The 14,471-nt window shown below is 32.9% G+C and overlaps 2 protein-coding genes and 1 pseudogene across 2 annotated transcripts; 2 read left to right on the top strand and 1 right to left on the bottom strand.

Annotated features, from left to right (window-relative positions):
* Nucleotides 1-297: 297 nt before the first annotated feature.
* Nucleotides 298-2,729, bottom strand: LOC126971942 (lipoma-preferred partner homolog). Its single transcript, XM_050818464.1, has one exon. The coding sequence runs from the start codon at nt 2,440-2,442 to the stop codon at nt 1,012-1,014; it is 1,431 nt and encodes a 476-aa protein (XP_050674421.1). The 5' UTR covers nt 2,443-2,729; the 3' UTR covers nt 298-1,011.
* Nucleotides 2,730-4,030: 1,301 nt separating this feature from the next.
* Nucleotides 4,031-4,720, top strand: LOC126971999 (uncharacterized; annotated as a pseudogene).
* Nucleotides 4,721-5,596: 876 nt separating this feature from the next.
* Nucleotides 5,597-10,998, top strand: LOC126971954 (tRNA selenocysteine 1-associated protein 1). The gene is made up of 6 exons (XM_050818488.1): nt 5,597-5,877; nt 5,955-6,086; nt 6,225-6,453; nt 7,143-7,369; nt 9,193-9,358; nt 10,833-10,998. The coding sequence occupies exons 1-6, from the start codon at nt 5,851-5,853 to the stop codon at nt 10,961-10,963; spliced, it is 912 nt and encodes a 303-aa protein (XP_050674445.1). The 5' UTR covers nt 5,597-5,850; the 3' UTR covers nt 10,964-10,998.
* The last annotated feature ends 3,473 nt before the right edge of the window (nt 10,999-14,471 follow it).

The following is a 14,471-nucleotide window of genomic DNA, read 5'->3' as shown; positions in this document are numbered from 1 at the left end:
TCTTATAATTTTAATATCATATCTTTTAATTCTGGTTAATCTTCAAAATGGCTGCACCAATTTTGTGTGTTTTACTGACTATGTTGTTCCAATACTAAAACAACATAATATATAAACATTTAATTATTTTGAATTTAAAATTAAACTAGTTAAATAAGATAAATATTCCACTCTTATTTAAAAGACATAGTCTTTGTTAACAAGTCGATAGAATTGATAGATAGATTAAGAATAGATAGAATTAAGGTAAGGTTATTAAAAATGTAATGTAGATAAAAATAATATTTATTTAAAAAACCTTATTTAAAATTGACAAGCTGCAATCATTCTATTACAAGATATAAATCTAAATAAATATAGTTTAATAATTTATGACTCTGTCAAAATATATTTTTTTCCAAATATTAAAAGCATTTTCAATGCATTATACAGTCAATATTACCTACAATGACTCATTTACTTAAATTATTGAAGAGAGTATCTTAGAACTTACAAATTGTAAGTTACAATAATTAATGTTTATTTAAAATTTTCCTACAATACTTAATTATATCATCACATATTGACTTAATCAATATTAAATACTTTGATAAAGTTACAACAGTAATAAATCACACATATCAAAATATTGTTCACATATATTAATTATATTAGATAACCACAATAATTACCCATGATAATGTTTAGTTAATTGACATTTTGTTAGAAAGTGGTAAAAACTAGCATTATAAAAATATGAATGTTTAACTACAATGAAAGTTGTAATATAAATTAAATGATATATCATTTCTAATGGACATACCACTAAATACTTATTCTATTTGTATAGAAAGTTCTTAAGCTTAATTATTTATAAGCTTAATTTAATTCATAAATGTAGGAAACTTTAACTGCACATGTATTGTAAAATAAATAATTTATTTATTAGTATATATATATATATATTTTATAAAAAAGGATATTTGTCGGCAAATGAATGGGCATTTTACAGTTATATTCGTTTTGTGGACCTTAGAGATCTGTAGTCATAACATTGGTGATCATTCTAATTCTGTGAGCATTACATGCCTTACATAAAATGTGGCCATCAAGTGGATAGCAACCTCTCCCTTCAGCTTCTGACGAGAGCTGGAGACCACAATCTTCACAACAATAGCAACGAACATGAAAACTACGATCCAAAGCAACAACACGGACAGTTTCTTCCTCTCCATTTTCAGGCATTATAGGCATCTCACAAACACAGCAACGAGGTGCAAATTTCTTATGGAAGTCTTCAATGCAGTGTATTTGATTCATAGCATCTACCGTAAAAGGTATTCCATCCAGACTCTTTCCACAAACAACACATGTGAAACATGTGGGATGATAGGGTTTACCAGTGGCTCGTAAAATTCTATCTAAAATTGGCTTTGTGCAAACTGAGCATTTTTCTAAAGTTTCAAAATAATCCAACTCACAATATGGCTGCCCTTCAACTGCATAAAATGGTTTACCCTGTAAATTTGTATTGCAATGATAGCAACAGAAACATGTCACGTGATACATGTTTCCCATTGCTGTACAACCCGAACTTTCTCCAATAACTCTCTTATCACATTTAACACAAGTTCCAAACACATCTAAATCTTGGCTGTCAGATATTGACTGGACCAGTAAGTTGGTTAATGCATCCACCTCTTGTTCCTTGGGAAGTGGAGACCTTTTAGAAATGTTACTCTTGTAACTTGATGTAGCTGAAGTAGGTCTGTTATGTGAGTGTTGGTTTATAGGTTCATATAAGGACTCGTATGTAGAAGCCTGAGAGACACCATAGTCAGGGAATTCATTCTGATAAACAGGATATGACGGTCTCTCTTGATTATAATTAATGTTGGCCGTTGCTCTTGCCAACTCACTGTAATTTGAACTAACTGGTGAAGGTGGAGGCAAATATTCATCATGATTGTGGTTAGTGTCATATGCTTTAGATGTGCTTAAATGCATAATTGGTGAGTCATTCAAGTAACTGTTACAACTTTGATATGATGGTAAATTACTGTATGTAGTATTGTTGACATTTGATGGCAGTGGTACATTATTTTTGAAAGAAACATTCGGCAGGGTAAGTTGAGTCACATTTGCGTAATCTTTATTGGGCATGTGTATGTTACCTTCTTGTCTCGTATTGGTGTAGTATGCTGGAGGTGGCGGCGGCGGCGGTGGTGGCTGAAGCAAGAGCGGAGAACTATTACTGTGTAATGTCGATATTTTTGCAGAAAACGACGGTTCACATACGTTGTTCACTACAGCACTATGAGGGACTTGAGGTTGAGCCTTCTTTTTAGGCGGCACAGCTGGTGGTACCTTCTTCATATTCCCCGGTGAATGATTTGATTCTTTCGACATCTGCAAGCTTGCCAATTGTTTTTCCAGTGCCTCCATATTACCCAGACGTGACATTACAACTTCAAGTACAATAGTCAAAACAACTATGGAATCTGAATTCTATAGATATCTGAACGTTCTTCAAATACCATGATTCATGATCGTACCGATAAATTAGTGCACAGATGACTAAGAAAAACAAGATTAAATCTTAACACAGGTGAAGGTGATACATACAAAATACCTTAATTCATTTTTTCTTCCTAAAACGGAAAAGAAAACCACAGTACCTACTTCCTACACAATTTGCAAAAAAAGTACAGAATACAGATTACCAACAGATCACTTATGGGCTATGGCAGTGCACAGGGCTGTCAAATGAGGTTGATTTTTTTGACAACACACAGTAGGGATGAGGTAGCGTACAATCATTATTAATCTATTCGACTAATAATATGCTCTTTGAACTTGCAATCGATAGTTGCATAGAGATAAAGCAAGATAGAAAAGGTGAGCGAGTCTATTATAAATGTTTTATTATTGATTAGAGTCTATTAATATTGATTTTGATTGTTAGTTTGTTCAGTCAGCCACACTTGACATTAGCTCCTTATTATTTGGATTATTAAATTACTAGCTAATACACACATTGACAAATATAAATATTTGTCACGAGTCATCAGGCTGACAAATCGTCTATACGCTAGTATATTGTAAATATATGGTGATGTACCGCTACAATCAGATGGATTGTTATTTAACTATCGAACTGTGATGCACTATAGATTTTTTTTAATAGTTTGCAAGTCGATTATAATTAAACTACCGATTTGTGTAGGTTAATGGCAAAATTATTTATTAAAAACGGCTAGAAGAACTAGATATACAATTAATATTATGACTACTTATAATGTAAAATTTATTATATTTAATACTTATATATATAACTTATAGGTATGGACAGCGTTGCCTTCATTATTTATTGTAAGGTAAGAAATACTACTATAATATGTATGTTTACTATTACTAAAGCTTTAATTTTATACATCCAAATTATAAGGGTTCTAAAGCGTATTTTTTAAAATTGCCAAATGTAAGTTGCCACTAATAGAGCCTGAATTCCGCGTGTGTGCATGATTCCAATGTATTGAACTCTGGGTTACGCTACGGGTAAACTAAGTTAGCTGTCGAAAGTCTGCGTTGAATTGAACATTACAGTAATCTGTAGCGTATTTACAAACACATAATAATTATATCAATCATTTTAAAGCTTGGTACTCTAACGTGACACTGGCAGATTTGTGATGATACCACATAAGCCACAGTAGGAAGAATAGAAGTTCTCTCATCAGTCATTGTCATTATACTCGGAAAGACTACCTACTGTCCGTTCACAGTTATTTTACCTCTGACAGAAGTCATAATGTGTTTTCTTTATGTTGGTGTTCCTGTCGAGTCGTTTTGTAAAGTTCCTAGCGTTTTTCTTTAATATTTGTGAAATTTTATCTGTTAACATGCCGAAAATAATTCAAGGTAGCGGATGAAATATTGTACTATCGGTGCGTATTTTCTGTGATAGAGAAAAACAAAATAATGCTCCTTTAATTCCATTTGCAAAGGTTCGTCAACGAATGGCTGCTGCTCGGGTGACTACCACGATGACATGAAAAAAACAAATTTTATGAAATTGCTTCAGGAAAAACTAATTCCTAACTTGCCAACTTATAATTTAGAAGTTATGTAATATGCCCCTTATCACACGGTAACGTTAAACAAAGGACCGATATTAAGCTCAACCAAAGCAGAAATGCAAAACTGGAAAACAAATGAGGGGTTATCTTATGTGCCTACCACGGTAAAACCTCAATTATATGAAATTATTAAAGAGCATAAAGAACCTCAAATATATGAAGCCCTTGCTTCAAGCTCATGGCCGCGAGGTGGCGAGATTACCGCTATACCACTGCGAGCTAAACGCAATTGAATCTCTTTAAAAGTAGAGTCTCGTTAAAAGGCGAGTAGCTATTGAAAATCTAGGGCAAGAAACAAACAACATTGTTAATTTAACTGAAAATTATTTTCAGTCTATCACTGCAGAAGACTGGCAAAAACAATGCGAACATGTGCGCCACATTGAAGACAAGTTATGTGAAAGAGATTGGTTTATGGATACTGCTATGGACAGATTAATAATAGAATTGAATGTTGAGTCTGATACAGAATCTGAAAACACTTACTATGGTTCATCTGATTGTGATTATTCATCATCGGCAATCCGCATGGATCATGCTTATTCAAAACATATATATTAATTATTATTAAAAAAATATTTATAGTAAATATATCACACTGATCTAATTATAATTGAAAATTTACCTTTACATATCAAATATAACAAAAAATTTGGTAAGCAAATTTATGTACAACCAATGATTCCAAATATAGATTAATTTAAATGCGTTCGTCAGTCCCGATAACAAAAGATCTTATTACAAACTTTACATTCAAATATATCATTATATTGTATGAAATAATTATCAGCATTACCGTAAAATTTTACAAGTTGTATAAGGGAGTCATAGAAACTAAATATGGCAACATTACGCTCAGGTTAGCTAACCTAACAACTAGAGGTAAAATAACAGCTGTGAACGCACTGTAGGCGGAGTTAGGCGGTAGGTCCATAGACTATAGTCACCTGCCCGTAATGGGCGAATTTAAGAATAAAAATAGTCACTGTCACTTGCACTTCACTACAGACAGTAGTGGTAAAATTCTCTTTGACAGACACATTGTACAAGGTACAAATTCAATCCTCTTTGCACTTCAATCTTGTTTAGTAGTGATGTGCCGAGTCCCTGTTTTGGTGGATCGAGTCGATTTCTACTGTATTCGAATCATAACTCGAACCCGCCGTTCGACCTCAGTTCTCGAGTTTTGTGCGAATGCGAATGTTGACTCGAGTCCAGAAGTCTACTCTGGAAATTCGAGTCCACTACCAATTTTACAACAAAAAGGAATTAATCGAAAATGAGTGTACGAAGCTATTTTAAAACTTAAGATATTATAGAATCCTGTCAGCGAGTACAAATCCGATTTTACTGACTCGAGTACCAGACGCAAGTCAGTAGTACTCGAATCAAAATAAATTGGTATTCGAGTAGGCGAGTCCAGTGGGAATCGAGTCTTACTCCGGACTCGAGTCAAGCCGTACTCGGCACATTACTATTATTTAGTAATTACTAATTACATTATAAACAATTTTCAAGAAGTTCCATTTTAAATTTTTTATCTTCCTGCATGGGTCGTGTATTGCAGTTTGTTAAGATTTATTTATGTCTTGATGTTGTTAAGAATAACCTTATGCTGCTGTGCTGCCTTCCTTTAAAAGTTTAGTCCTCTAACCTCCGAATTCAATGACCTATACTTTGAATTTCCAAATAAATAAAGTGATAAAATTAACATAACTAAAGTCCAGTTACGATGCAGTGTCAACTATGGATGGGCAGTGTAAGTTGGGTTTTATATTTTGATTCCAATTTAAAATATCTATATCGTTACTCTTACTTCTCTATCTCTATTTTCAGTTGGAGCCGAATATGACAGAAAGTTTTATACTAGCGGCTTTTCATAGAATGGGCCAGAGGCCACTGACGGTGAAAGTGATGAGAAATAAATATACTGGAGAACCGGCCGGTTATGCTTTCGTACATTTTCAGGTAATTTATAATATTTTGATAAAAAGCAGCAAACAATGATAACATAACTATGAAATCAAATGCATGGGTCAAAATAATCCTTATATTATTATTTTTGTGACAAAAGAGGACTGCTTTATGAATAGCACTGTATTACAGACAGATGAAGAAGCAATTGATACAATGCATAAATTGAATGGCAAACCAATACCTGGCACATTTCCTGTTGTTAGATTCAGACTGAATACAGCATCAAGAGAGGCTCGAACCAATATGCAACATGAGAGAGAGTTTTCTGTGTGGGTTGGAGATCTCAGTCCAGATGTTGATGACTATTCATTGTATAGAATATTTGCATCTAAGTATTCATCAATCAAAACTGCTAAAGGTGAGTAATACCTTAACAACAAGAGAATGTGTACATGGACTGTGTAATAAGTGGTATATTTTAAATATACTTCTCAGAGCTGTTGTTTTAAGGTCTAAAAGTAAATCTATGCTTTCTTATGCTTATTGTTTCTAGGAAAAAACAGCAAATTAATATCACTCATCCAAATATCAATAGTCAGGTCATGCTCAGTCAATAGTTAATTATTAAAACATTAATTATGCAATTACTACTTGATGCTATATTATATTGTGTTTAAGAATGTGAATCTTATACCATACTAAACTATATATACAGGTGTCCCAAAGTTATGGGACATGAAGGGAAACTACCTGAAATATCGAAGATAGGCTATTTTACTGAAAGAAGACTATGTTATTTTTAAAAGTTAGTAGTTCTGCATTCAAAGATATTCTAAAAATTAAAATACTATGTTACTTAAGAAGAGTTATTAGTTTGTGGCCATTCTTTCGATTGGCATCATAAGAGTAGGGGTGTTTTTTTTTTACATTTAAGTCAGTTAGATTCCCAGACGAGGCAAGTAATTTTTAGAAAATCTTTAAATGCAGAATTACTAACTTTTAAGAATAACAATAATATTTAAGGTACTTTCCCTTCATATCCTATGGGATATATATATAACAACCTGTATATATATATATTTTTAATATATTGAATTTTTATTTCAGTTATACTAGACAACTCTGGCTATACCAAAGGTTATGGTTTTGTCAGATTCGGAAATGAAGAGGAACAACGAAATGCATTGTATGCTATGAATGGTTATACTGGTCTGGGAAACAAGCCTCTCAAGATCTGTACAGCAGTACCAAAGCCTAAAAGTGCATTACCTCCTCAAACTACTACAAATTCGAGTACAGCAGGTACAAATGTGCCATCATACTCAGCAGGAACGGTATGAATATTCTTATTATGTAATATTTTTATGGATTATTTTTAAAATAAGGGATGAGATAAGCAAGATGTTCAGCTGATCGTAAATAATACACCCTGCCCATTACAATGCAGTGCAGCTCATGATTGTTGTAAAACCCAATAATTTGCTTATAACAATGTAGCTAACTATTAGCTATAGCTAATGTAGGTCTACAGATTGAAGGCCTCTGCATCATCTCACAATGATAACTCAGAGGCTTCAGAACTAAATGATATTTTAACACAGGCACAAGAGTAACATCATTTTTTTTTGTTAATATTGACACACTTTTACACGAATTATCTTGCCCCATACTATAATAGTACAAAGACAACAACATATTTAATTTAAACAAACTTAAAAATACATAAATACTTATAAACATTCATGACTTGTAAACAGACATCCATAGTCATCGTATGCACCTTCCGGTATTTGAACCCGGGCCCTCAAGCTCAGTAGGCAGGTTCTCTAACCACTGGGCCATACGGGTTGTCAGTCATTAGTCATAAACACACAATCACAAACCACACACCAAAAGAAACACACTACACACAAAAAAATGGCTTCAATGTGTAGCGAATCTTGCACATTACAAAATAATTAAGATGCAGTGGTATTTTGAAAACAACCCCAATAACATCAGCTAGAGCCCATTACACTGAGTCAGGGTTTGGAATGTATCATGTGCTTGTAATAACATTTACTTCGGTCATACTATTACTTTCAGGATTATTATTAAAGTCACATATTATGTTTGTGATACAAAGTATATTCCTTAACTATTAACACACTTTTTGCATTCTTTAGATGATAAAATCATAAATCCTTTATTTTGCCAGAAAACATGCAACAATGGGTGTAAATAATTTTAAGGTATCAATGTAATCGGCCATTTCTGAAATGCAAAATTTTTGTTAAGTGTTAATTTTGGAACCATTGTATAAAGCAGGATATGTTTTGTAGATGATAAATTAATAAAGTGATATTGATTTAATTTCATTGTGGCTCAATGTCTTAGACAGTTGCCTCTAAGGCTCCGGTTAGATCCACCATATTATAGTATTTTCAGTTTTTGGTTTCATGTATAATTGTAAAGGAAAAAATTGTGAGGGTTATCTATCCACACCCGCAATGGTATTTAAATATCATAGTCAACTAAAACTAGAGACTCAAAAATTAATAGTCTTACATGACTTTTATTAATAAATTATTTGTTTCCTGGGTATTGCCTGTTCTTACATAAGGTTGTCAAACCTGGGCTACTACAAAGGTTCACACCAAAAAACTAGTGACATGCCAAAACTCTGTGGAAAGAAGTATGATGGGGAAAAAGTTATCCTACAGAATTCTATAAAGAAACAAACTAAAACAAAACATATAACAGTAACCATCAGAAAACCAAAGTGGAAATGGACAGGACATATAATCAGGGGATACACTATAAAAGTAGGAAGCGAGGTAGGCCCTCAAGGAGATGGGTTGACAAAATAAAGGCCACAGCAGGTACATGGTCAAGATTGGCTAGTGACAGAGGAAAATGGTTACAGTTGGAGGAGGCCTTTGTCCTAAGAGGCACTCAGGCAGATGTTGAGGCAGAAGACTAGTTTACGCTTTCGTTTATATTTTATTCTTTTGTTTCTGTCTGAATAAAAGGCTTTATAATTATTATTATTACATGACTTTTGGATTGTTGGATGTTAATACAGCCATTACTACAGTTAAGATGAATCTTTCGATTTTATTATATCCTAAACCCAGTGGAACAATTAAATAACTACTATCCTATTACTTATTTTCAGGAGTACAATCAATATTATGACCCAACAGCATACTGGCAAAATTATTCTGCCTGGTCGGGGTACTATGGGCAAGGTGATGGCAGTTCTGCAGCTCAAAATGCACCAGCAATGGATGCTGCACAAACTGCTGCAGTGAAAGCACAAAATGATGATTTGGTTCTTATTGGTGAGAGTTTTTATTTATTTTTAATAAATTTACTGTAAAACCACAAATAGACATGACAGTTAAGTAACACTTATTATCATTAGAACAGATACATGAACTACAGCTGGCTACAAACATACAATTTATAACACACTTGGCTCCATTTTGTGTGCAGTATTGGCCAGTCATTCCAACCAGCCCAGCTCCTTCCAGAAGTTCAGAACATTCCTGGAGTATTCACAGACTTCTCAGAGTGACCTTGTCAGTTTAACCTTATGTAAAAAAACCTTCTGCGCCTAATTAAAACATTAAATATTACTTTATAAATTAGTATATTACACAGTTTGTAATAAAAAATTAAAGGCATATTGAGATTGGATGAGTCAAAAACCTGCTTGAAGCTAGAATGCTATTGTTTTGAATTTTCGAATTCCATAAACATGTTTGATGCTCTTACGATGAAGGAAAACATTATGAGGGAACCTATATTCATCTGCATAGAATTTCATATTATGTTATGTGTTGATTGATAGGTGCTGGGCTTTTGAACCCAGCCTATTTTCACGAAAATACCTAATGAATACAGATATTAGTATTATTGTTTTTATCATAGGTCTACGAGTATGAGGTATGTATATTTTGGATAAGTAATGTTGCATATGTTTTTGTCAACCCTTTCATCACATTTGGCTATTATACACTTGTTTGGGTAAAATTAGCCGAAGCTGACTAAGTGAATGAAATCAGTCAGTAATTTACACACTGTTATTGTTATGTATGTAAATGTATGTAAATAATATTACATTATCTGTGTTAAAGTAACTCCAAATTATAAACCGTTTTGCTATATCTTACCTTAGTTACTACAGAATTTACAGGGGGAACTAATTCTAAACTTGGAGTAACTTTACATTGCGTTTATTAATAATTAGACAGTTTAGTGTGGATAACAAAAAATAGTTTTATTTCACCTTGACAAAGTTTTTACTAAACAATATGTTATGTTTTTAAAGTGATAACCCTCACTTCTAGGATTAATACACAAATAAAATTTGAAAACCAAAATTTTATGAATGATGCGGGACTCTAACCTATTGCTCTAACCAACTGAGCTAACCGTTCGAGTAACGCCTCGCTATAAAATCTTGTTTGCTTTGTTCAACTCTCAGGTTGTGGCTTCATCTACAGGATCCACTTTACAGTTGATAACCTGCTCAACCCCAATAATTGCATATTAGGAAATTGACTTGAGATGTCGCTCTTGTAAATCTAAACAATATGTTATGTTTTTAAAGTGATTCAAGGAATTTTGATAAAGTTTTGTTTTTCAAAGTATTTACTGTGGTCATTTTTTAATGTATTCAGTGTGCACTGTCTCCCTTTTACTCTGGTCTGCGGCTAAACATTAAAAAACAATAATTATGTCCATTCATTAATTTGGCTACAAGAAGTGCTTAGAGATATAATATTAAAACCTTTTACTGATTATTTTCAGATCACAAGAAGACTATTGACATAGACCAGCTAAATGAGGAGTTCCTGAATACGGAGACATCATTATGGGACTCACTTGAGTCTTCTCAATGGTTCCCACATGAGGTCATTGAGGGCCCATTAGTTAATTAGTTTATTTTCAATTAGAATATAGTACTATATTATGACTTTGGTGTTTTATTAAATTAATTATGTGTCATTGATTCTACCACATTTATCATTGATAATTTTCCTAAGTGATGTTATTAACACCATCTAGATATGTGACGTTAATTCGAAACAGTACAGTTTTTGAGTTTCTTCGTATTATTCTTTCTCTTTTTCTTTTTTTATTATGATCGAGCTGGAATAAACGGGTCACCTACTGGTAAATTTCTTAAACTTCTGTTACAACCAGAGGTATTACAAGATCATTGTCGATCATATAAAGCGTCAAATAAAGTTTGATATGGACTCGAAAACTGAAAACAAATAAGCATGTGGCGGTCGAGGATCGAACCAGAGACACTGTGATGAGTCAATGGTTCTACCTATTGCGCCACCGAGTTACCCGAGATCTAGTTTTTTAGATCCGATATACAATCAAAATCATTATTTTCTATAAAAAAAACACCAAATGCTATCTTTGCGTTTTTTAAAAGTACAAATAAAATTAGAAAACAAAATTTTATGTACGATGTGGGATTCGAACCCACGACCTCTCGCATTCCGTTCGAGTGCTATTCCAACTGAGCTAACCGTACGAGTGACGTATCGTTATAAAATCTTGTATGCTTTGTTCAACTCTCAGGTTGTGGCTTCATCTTCAGGATCTACTTTGCAGTTTACATTGTTCAGACTTGCAAGACCACAGAAGAGGTAAAAGACATTAGAATGGACATCACGCGTAATTTGTATGGTAACAACTGTGGCCACTTATTACACTACACGCCCTAGTCAAATAAACACAAGCATACGCACACATACGTAACCACTAACGCAGCCCTATAATTGGTCAATACATAGATAATTGGCAAACATACGCCTACTTTTGACATCTCACGCCTATGAAGTTTCATATTTTTTTAGTTAATCTGTCATACCGATAATGTTATACTTCATGGACGGGTACACGAGTATAGTGATGTGCCATGCACACTGAACAACCCGACTTTCAAAAATCGGTTTTAACATTAAAATTTTAATATATTAAATAATAATTTAAATTGAAAATATAAAAATCTCGTAAAAATTTTTACGCATGGGTTCTTTATTTTATTGACAAAATATATTTTATTAACAGTACTTATTGCGGGTCAGTTCTACTTACATGGTCATCTGACAGCGATAACATTTGTTATTTAAAAAAATATATATATATGAAAATCACAAATAGTGTCTATTGACTCCAAGATTGTGACAAATCTGCAGCCAGTCTACTTTCTGCCAGTCAGCCATTTTGTAACAATATTTTTTTTTTATTATTTTATTTATTATTATTGTATTTTTTTTATGGAATAGCAGGACAAACGAGCGTACGGGTCACCTGGTGTTAAGTGATCACCGCCGCCCACATTCTCTTGCAACACCAGCTCACTCATTCCACAGCTTTGTAGTACGTGGAAGAAAGCTCCTTGAAAACCGCACTGTGGAGGACCGCCACACATCCAGATGGTGTGGATGATAACCTAACTTGTGGCGTGTCGTGCGAAGGTGGAATGTAAAGGTATGAGTTTTGAATCCATGTGATCACCGCCACCCACATCCTCTTGCAACACCACAGGAATCACTCCAGTGGCCTTTAAGGAAGGTACCCATGTCGTATCGTCCCGGAAACACCGCACAATGAAGCTCATTCCACAGCTCAGTTGTACGTGGAAGAAAGTTCCTTGAAAACCGCATTGTGGAGAAACGCCATACTTACATCCAGATTGTAGGGAGCATAATTATACTCATTTGTGACGTATCGTGCGAAGGTCTAATTGAAGATAACATGTTTGTGAATAAGAATAATTATCAACATTAGGTAAAATTCCAGTAGTAGTGATGAACGATGATGATAATAATATTGTATTAGATTTAGTTTGTGCTCCATTATTTAAAAATAAATAACTTTTAAGTTCTAATTCTTTATTGCACCTTAAGCGCCCATTCACAATTTTTTATGACTTGCACGGATTGACTAAATAGTTCTACTGACCAAAATAAAAATATGCACGAGGCGGAATTGTTATAAAAGTATTAAGTATTTTTTTTTATTATTTCGATATAATATAATAAATTATTCAAAATAACAAATGTATACATGCAACTATCGATTGCAAGTTCTTTAAGAATAATAATAGAATAGATTCAACGATTAAACACTACACCCATACCTAGCGATCTGTCAAAAATATCAAACTATATTTGTCAGACCAGTGGTTGACAAATGAAAAAACGCTATCGATATTTTTGTCGATAATTTAGATCAGTGTATTAAAATAAATTATATAATATTTGTTAATAACATAAAAAACTTTGTTACCATGTAACATTAATAATACATTTATAAGAAGTTCAAAGTAATTTTGATGTAAATGCATTTTATATGAGTTTAACGTTTAACAACCATTTTGGCATACTAAATTCGTAGTAAGTAACATTTTCGAAATATATTAAATGTACAGATTCGACTCAGAATCTTATTAGTATGTACATATAATTACTGAACTAATTAGTATATATATATTGCCAAGTGTCAACGTCCTCTGAGTAAAACTAATTAATTCAGTAATTGACGCTTACTTTCTTGTGCACATAAACTTTATATTAATATTATTATTACAGAACTTTTTACTATTAAGTGCAACATTGCGTTAAGATACTTTTCAATAAGTGTTTTAGTATGTCACATATGATACTGTTTTGATGATTAATTAAATCTTTAAATATTTCAGTTCCTACAAAGTGGTGCATATTTTTACAACGATATATTTTTATTTATATTTTGAAGCTTATCTGTATACATTTTTATGACAGATTCGAATCCTTTGATAGATATAAAAGTTCTCCACTGTCTATAGCAAAATTCTCGTCTATTCGAAGCCATCTGTTTTGTTTTACTTTGTAAAATGGCATTAATATAAGAACCTCCGAAAGTATTAATGTTTTACAGAAATGTTCAACACCTACGGCACATTAAAATCAATAAATACGGTTCTTCGTTAGGTGTTTATCAAAGGTTTATCTAGCGATTTGAAAGTTGAGAAGTAATTTAAAATTTGTAGTCATTGCTATGCTTTTGAAACTAAAGAGAAATTAATTATTATTTTTGACTTACTGATAAAAAAATATATCTCCTCGGTCAATTCTCGAAGTCTGAATTATTGTCTAACAAGTCATAATAGCACACGGCATGGCATTATAATACTATGCATCGTAACTACGTTCCTGACGCTCTCTAAGCATAAACCACAAGCAGTAAAAAAGTACAAGCGGTGACCGCATGTAACGGTTTAAGTATGATTGTTTAATCATAGTGACGGCGCGGCAGTTACACGTCTCGGGCCTTTTACCCATTCCGTGTATAACCATTTACAAAGGGTAACCAACTTAATATCGATATTGTTTACAAATAGGTACAACCCTATCGATACGCATGGATTCAAATTTTTTTATA

The sequence above is a fragment of the Leptidea sinapis genome, chromosome 25, assembly GCF_905404315.1.
Source record: "Leptidea sinapis chromosome 25, ilLepSina1.1, whole genome shotgun sequence".
Taxonomy (NCBI): domain Eukaryota; kingdom Metazoa; phylum Arthropoda; class Insecta; order Lepidoptera; family Pieridae; genus Leptidea; species Leptidea sinapis.
Note: the sequence above shows the minus strand (reverse complement) of the source record. Positions and strands in the feature narration are given on the sequence as shown.

What these genes read in the sequence shown, in the direction of transcription:
- LOC126971954 (XM_050818488.1), top strand. Translation starts at nt 5,851, where the DNA reads ATGCAGTGTCAACTATGGATGGGCAGT. An exon ending in GTCAACTATGGATGGGCAGT is followed by an intron (nt 5,878 to 5,954) that starts GTAAGTTGGGTT and finishes CTCTATTTTCAG; the next exon opens with TTGGAGCCGAATATGACAGA. An exon ending in ATCAATCAAAACTGCTAAAG is followed by an intron (nt 6,454 to 7,142) that starts GTGAGTAATACC and finishes TTTTTATTTCAG; the next exon opens with TTATACTAGACAACTCTGGC.
- LOC126971942 (XM_050818464.1), bottom strand. Translation starts at nt 2,442, where the DNA reads ATGTCACGTCTGGGTAATATGGAGGCACTGGAAAAACAATTGGCAAGC.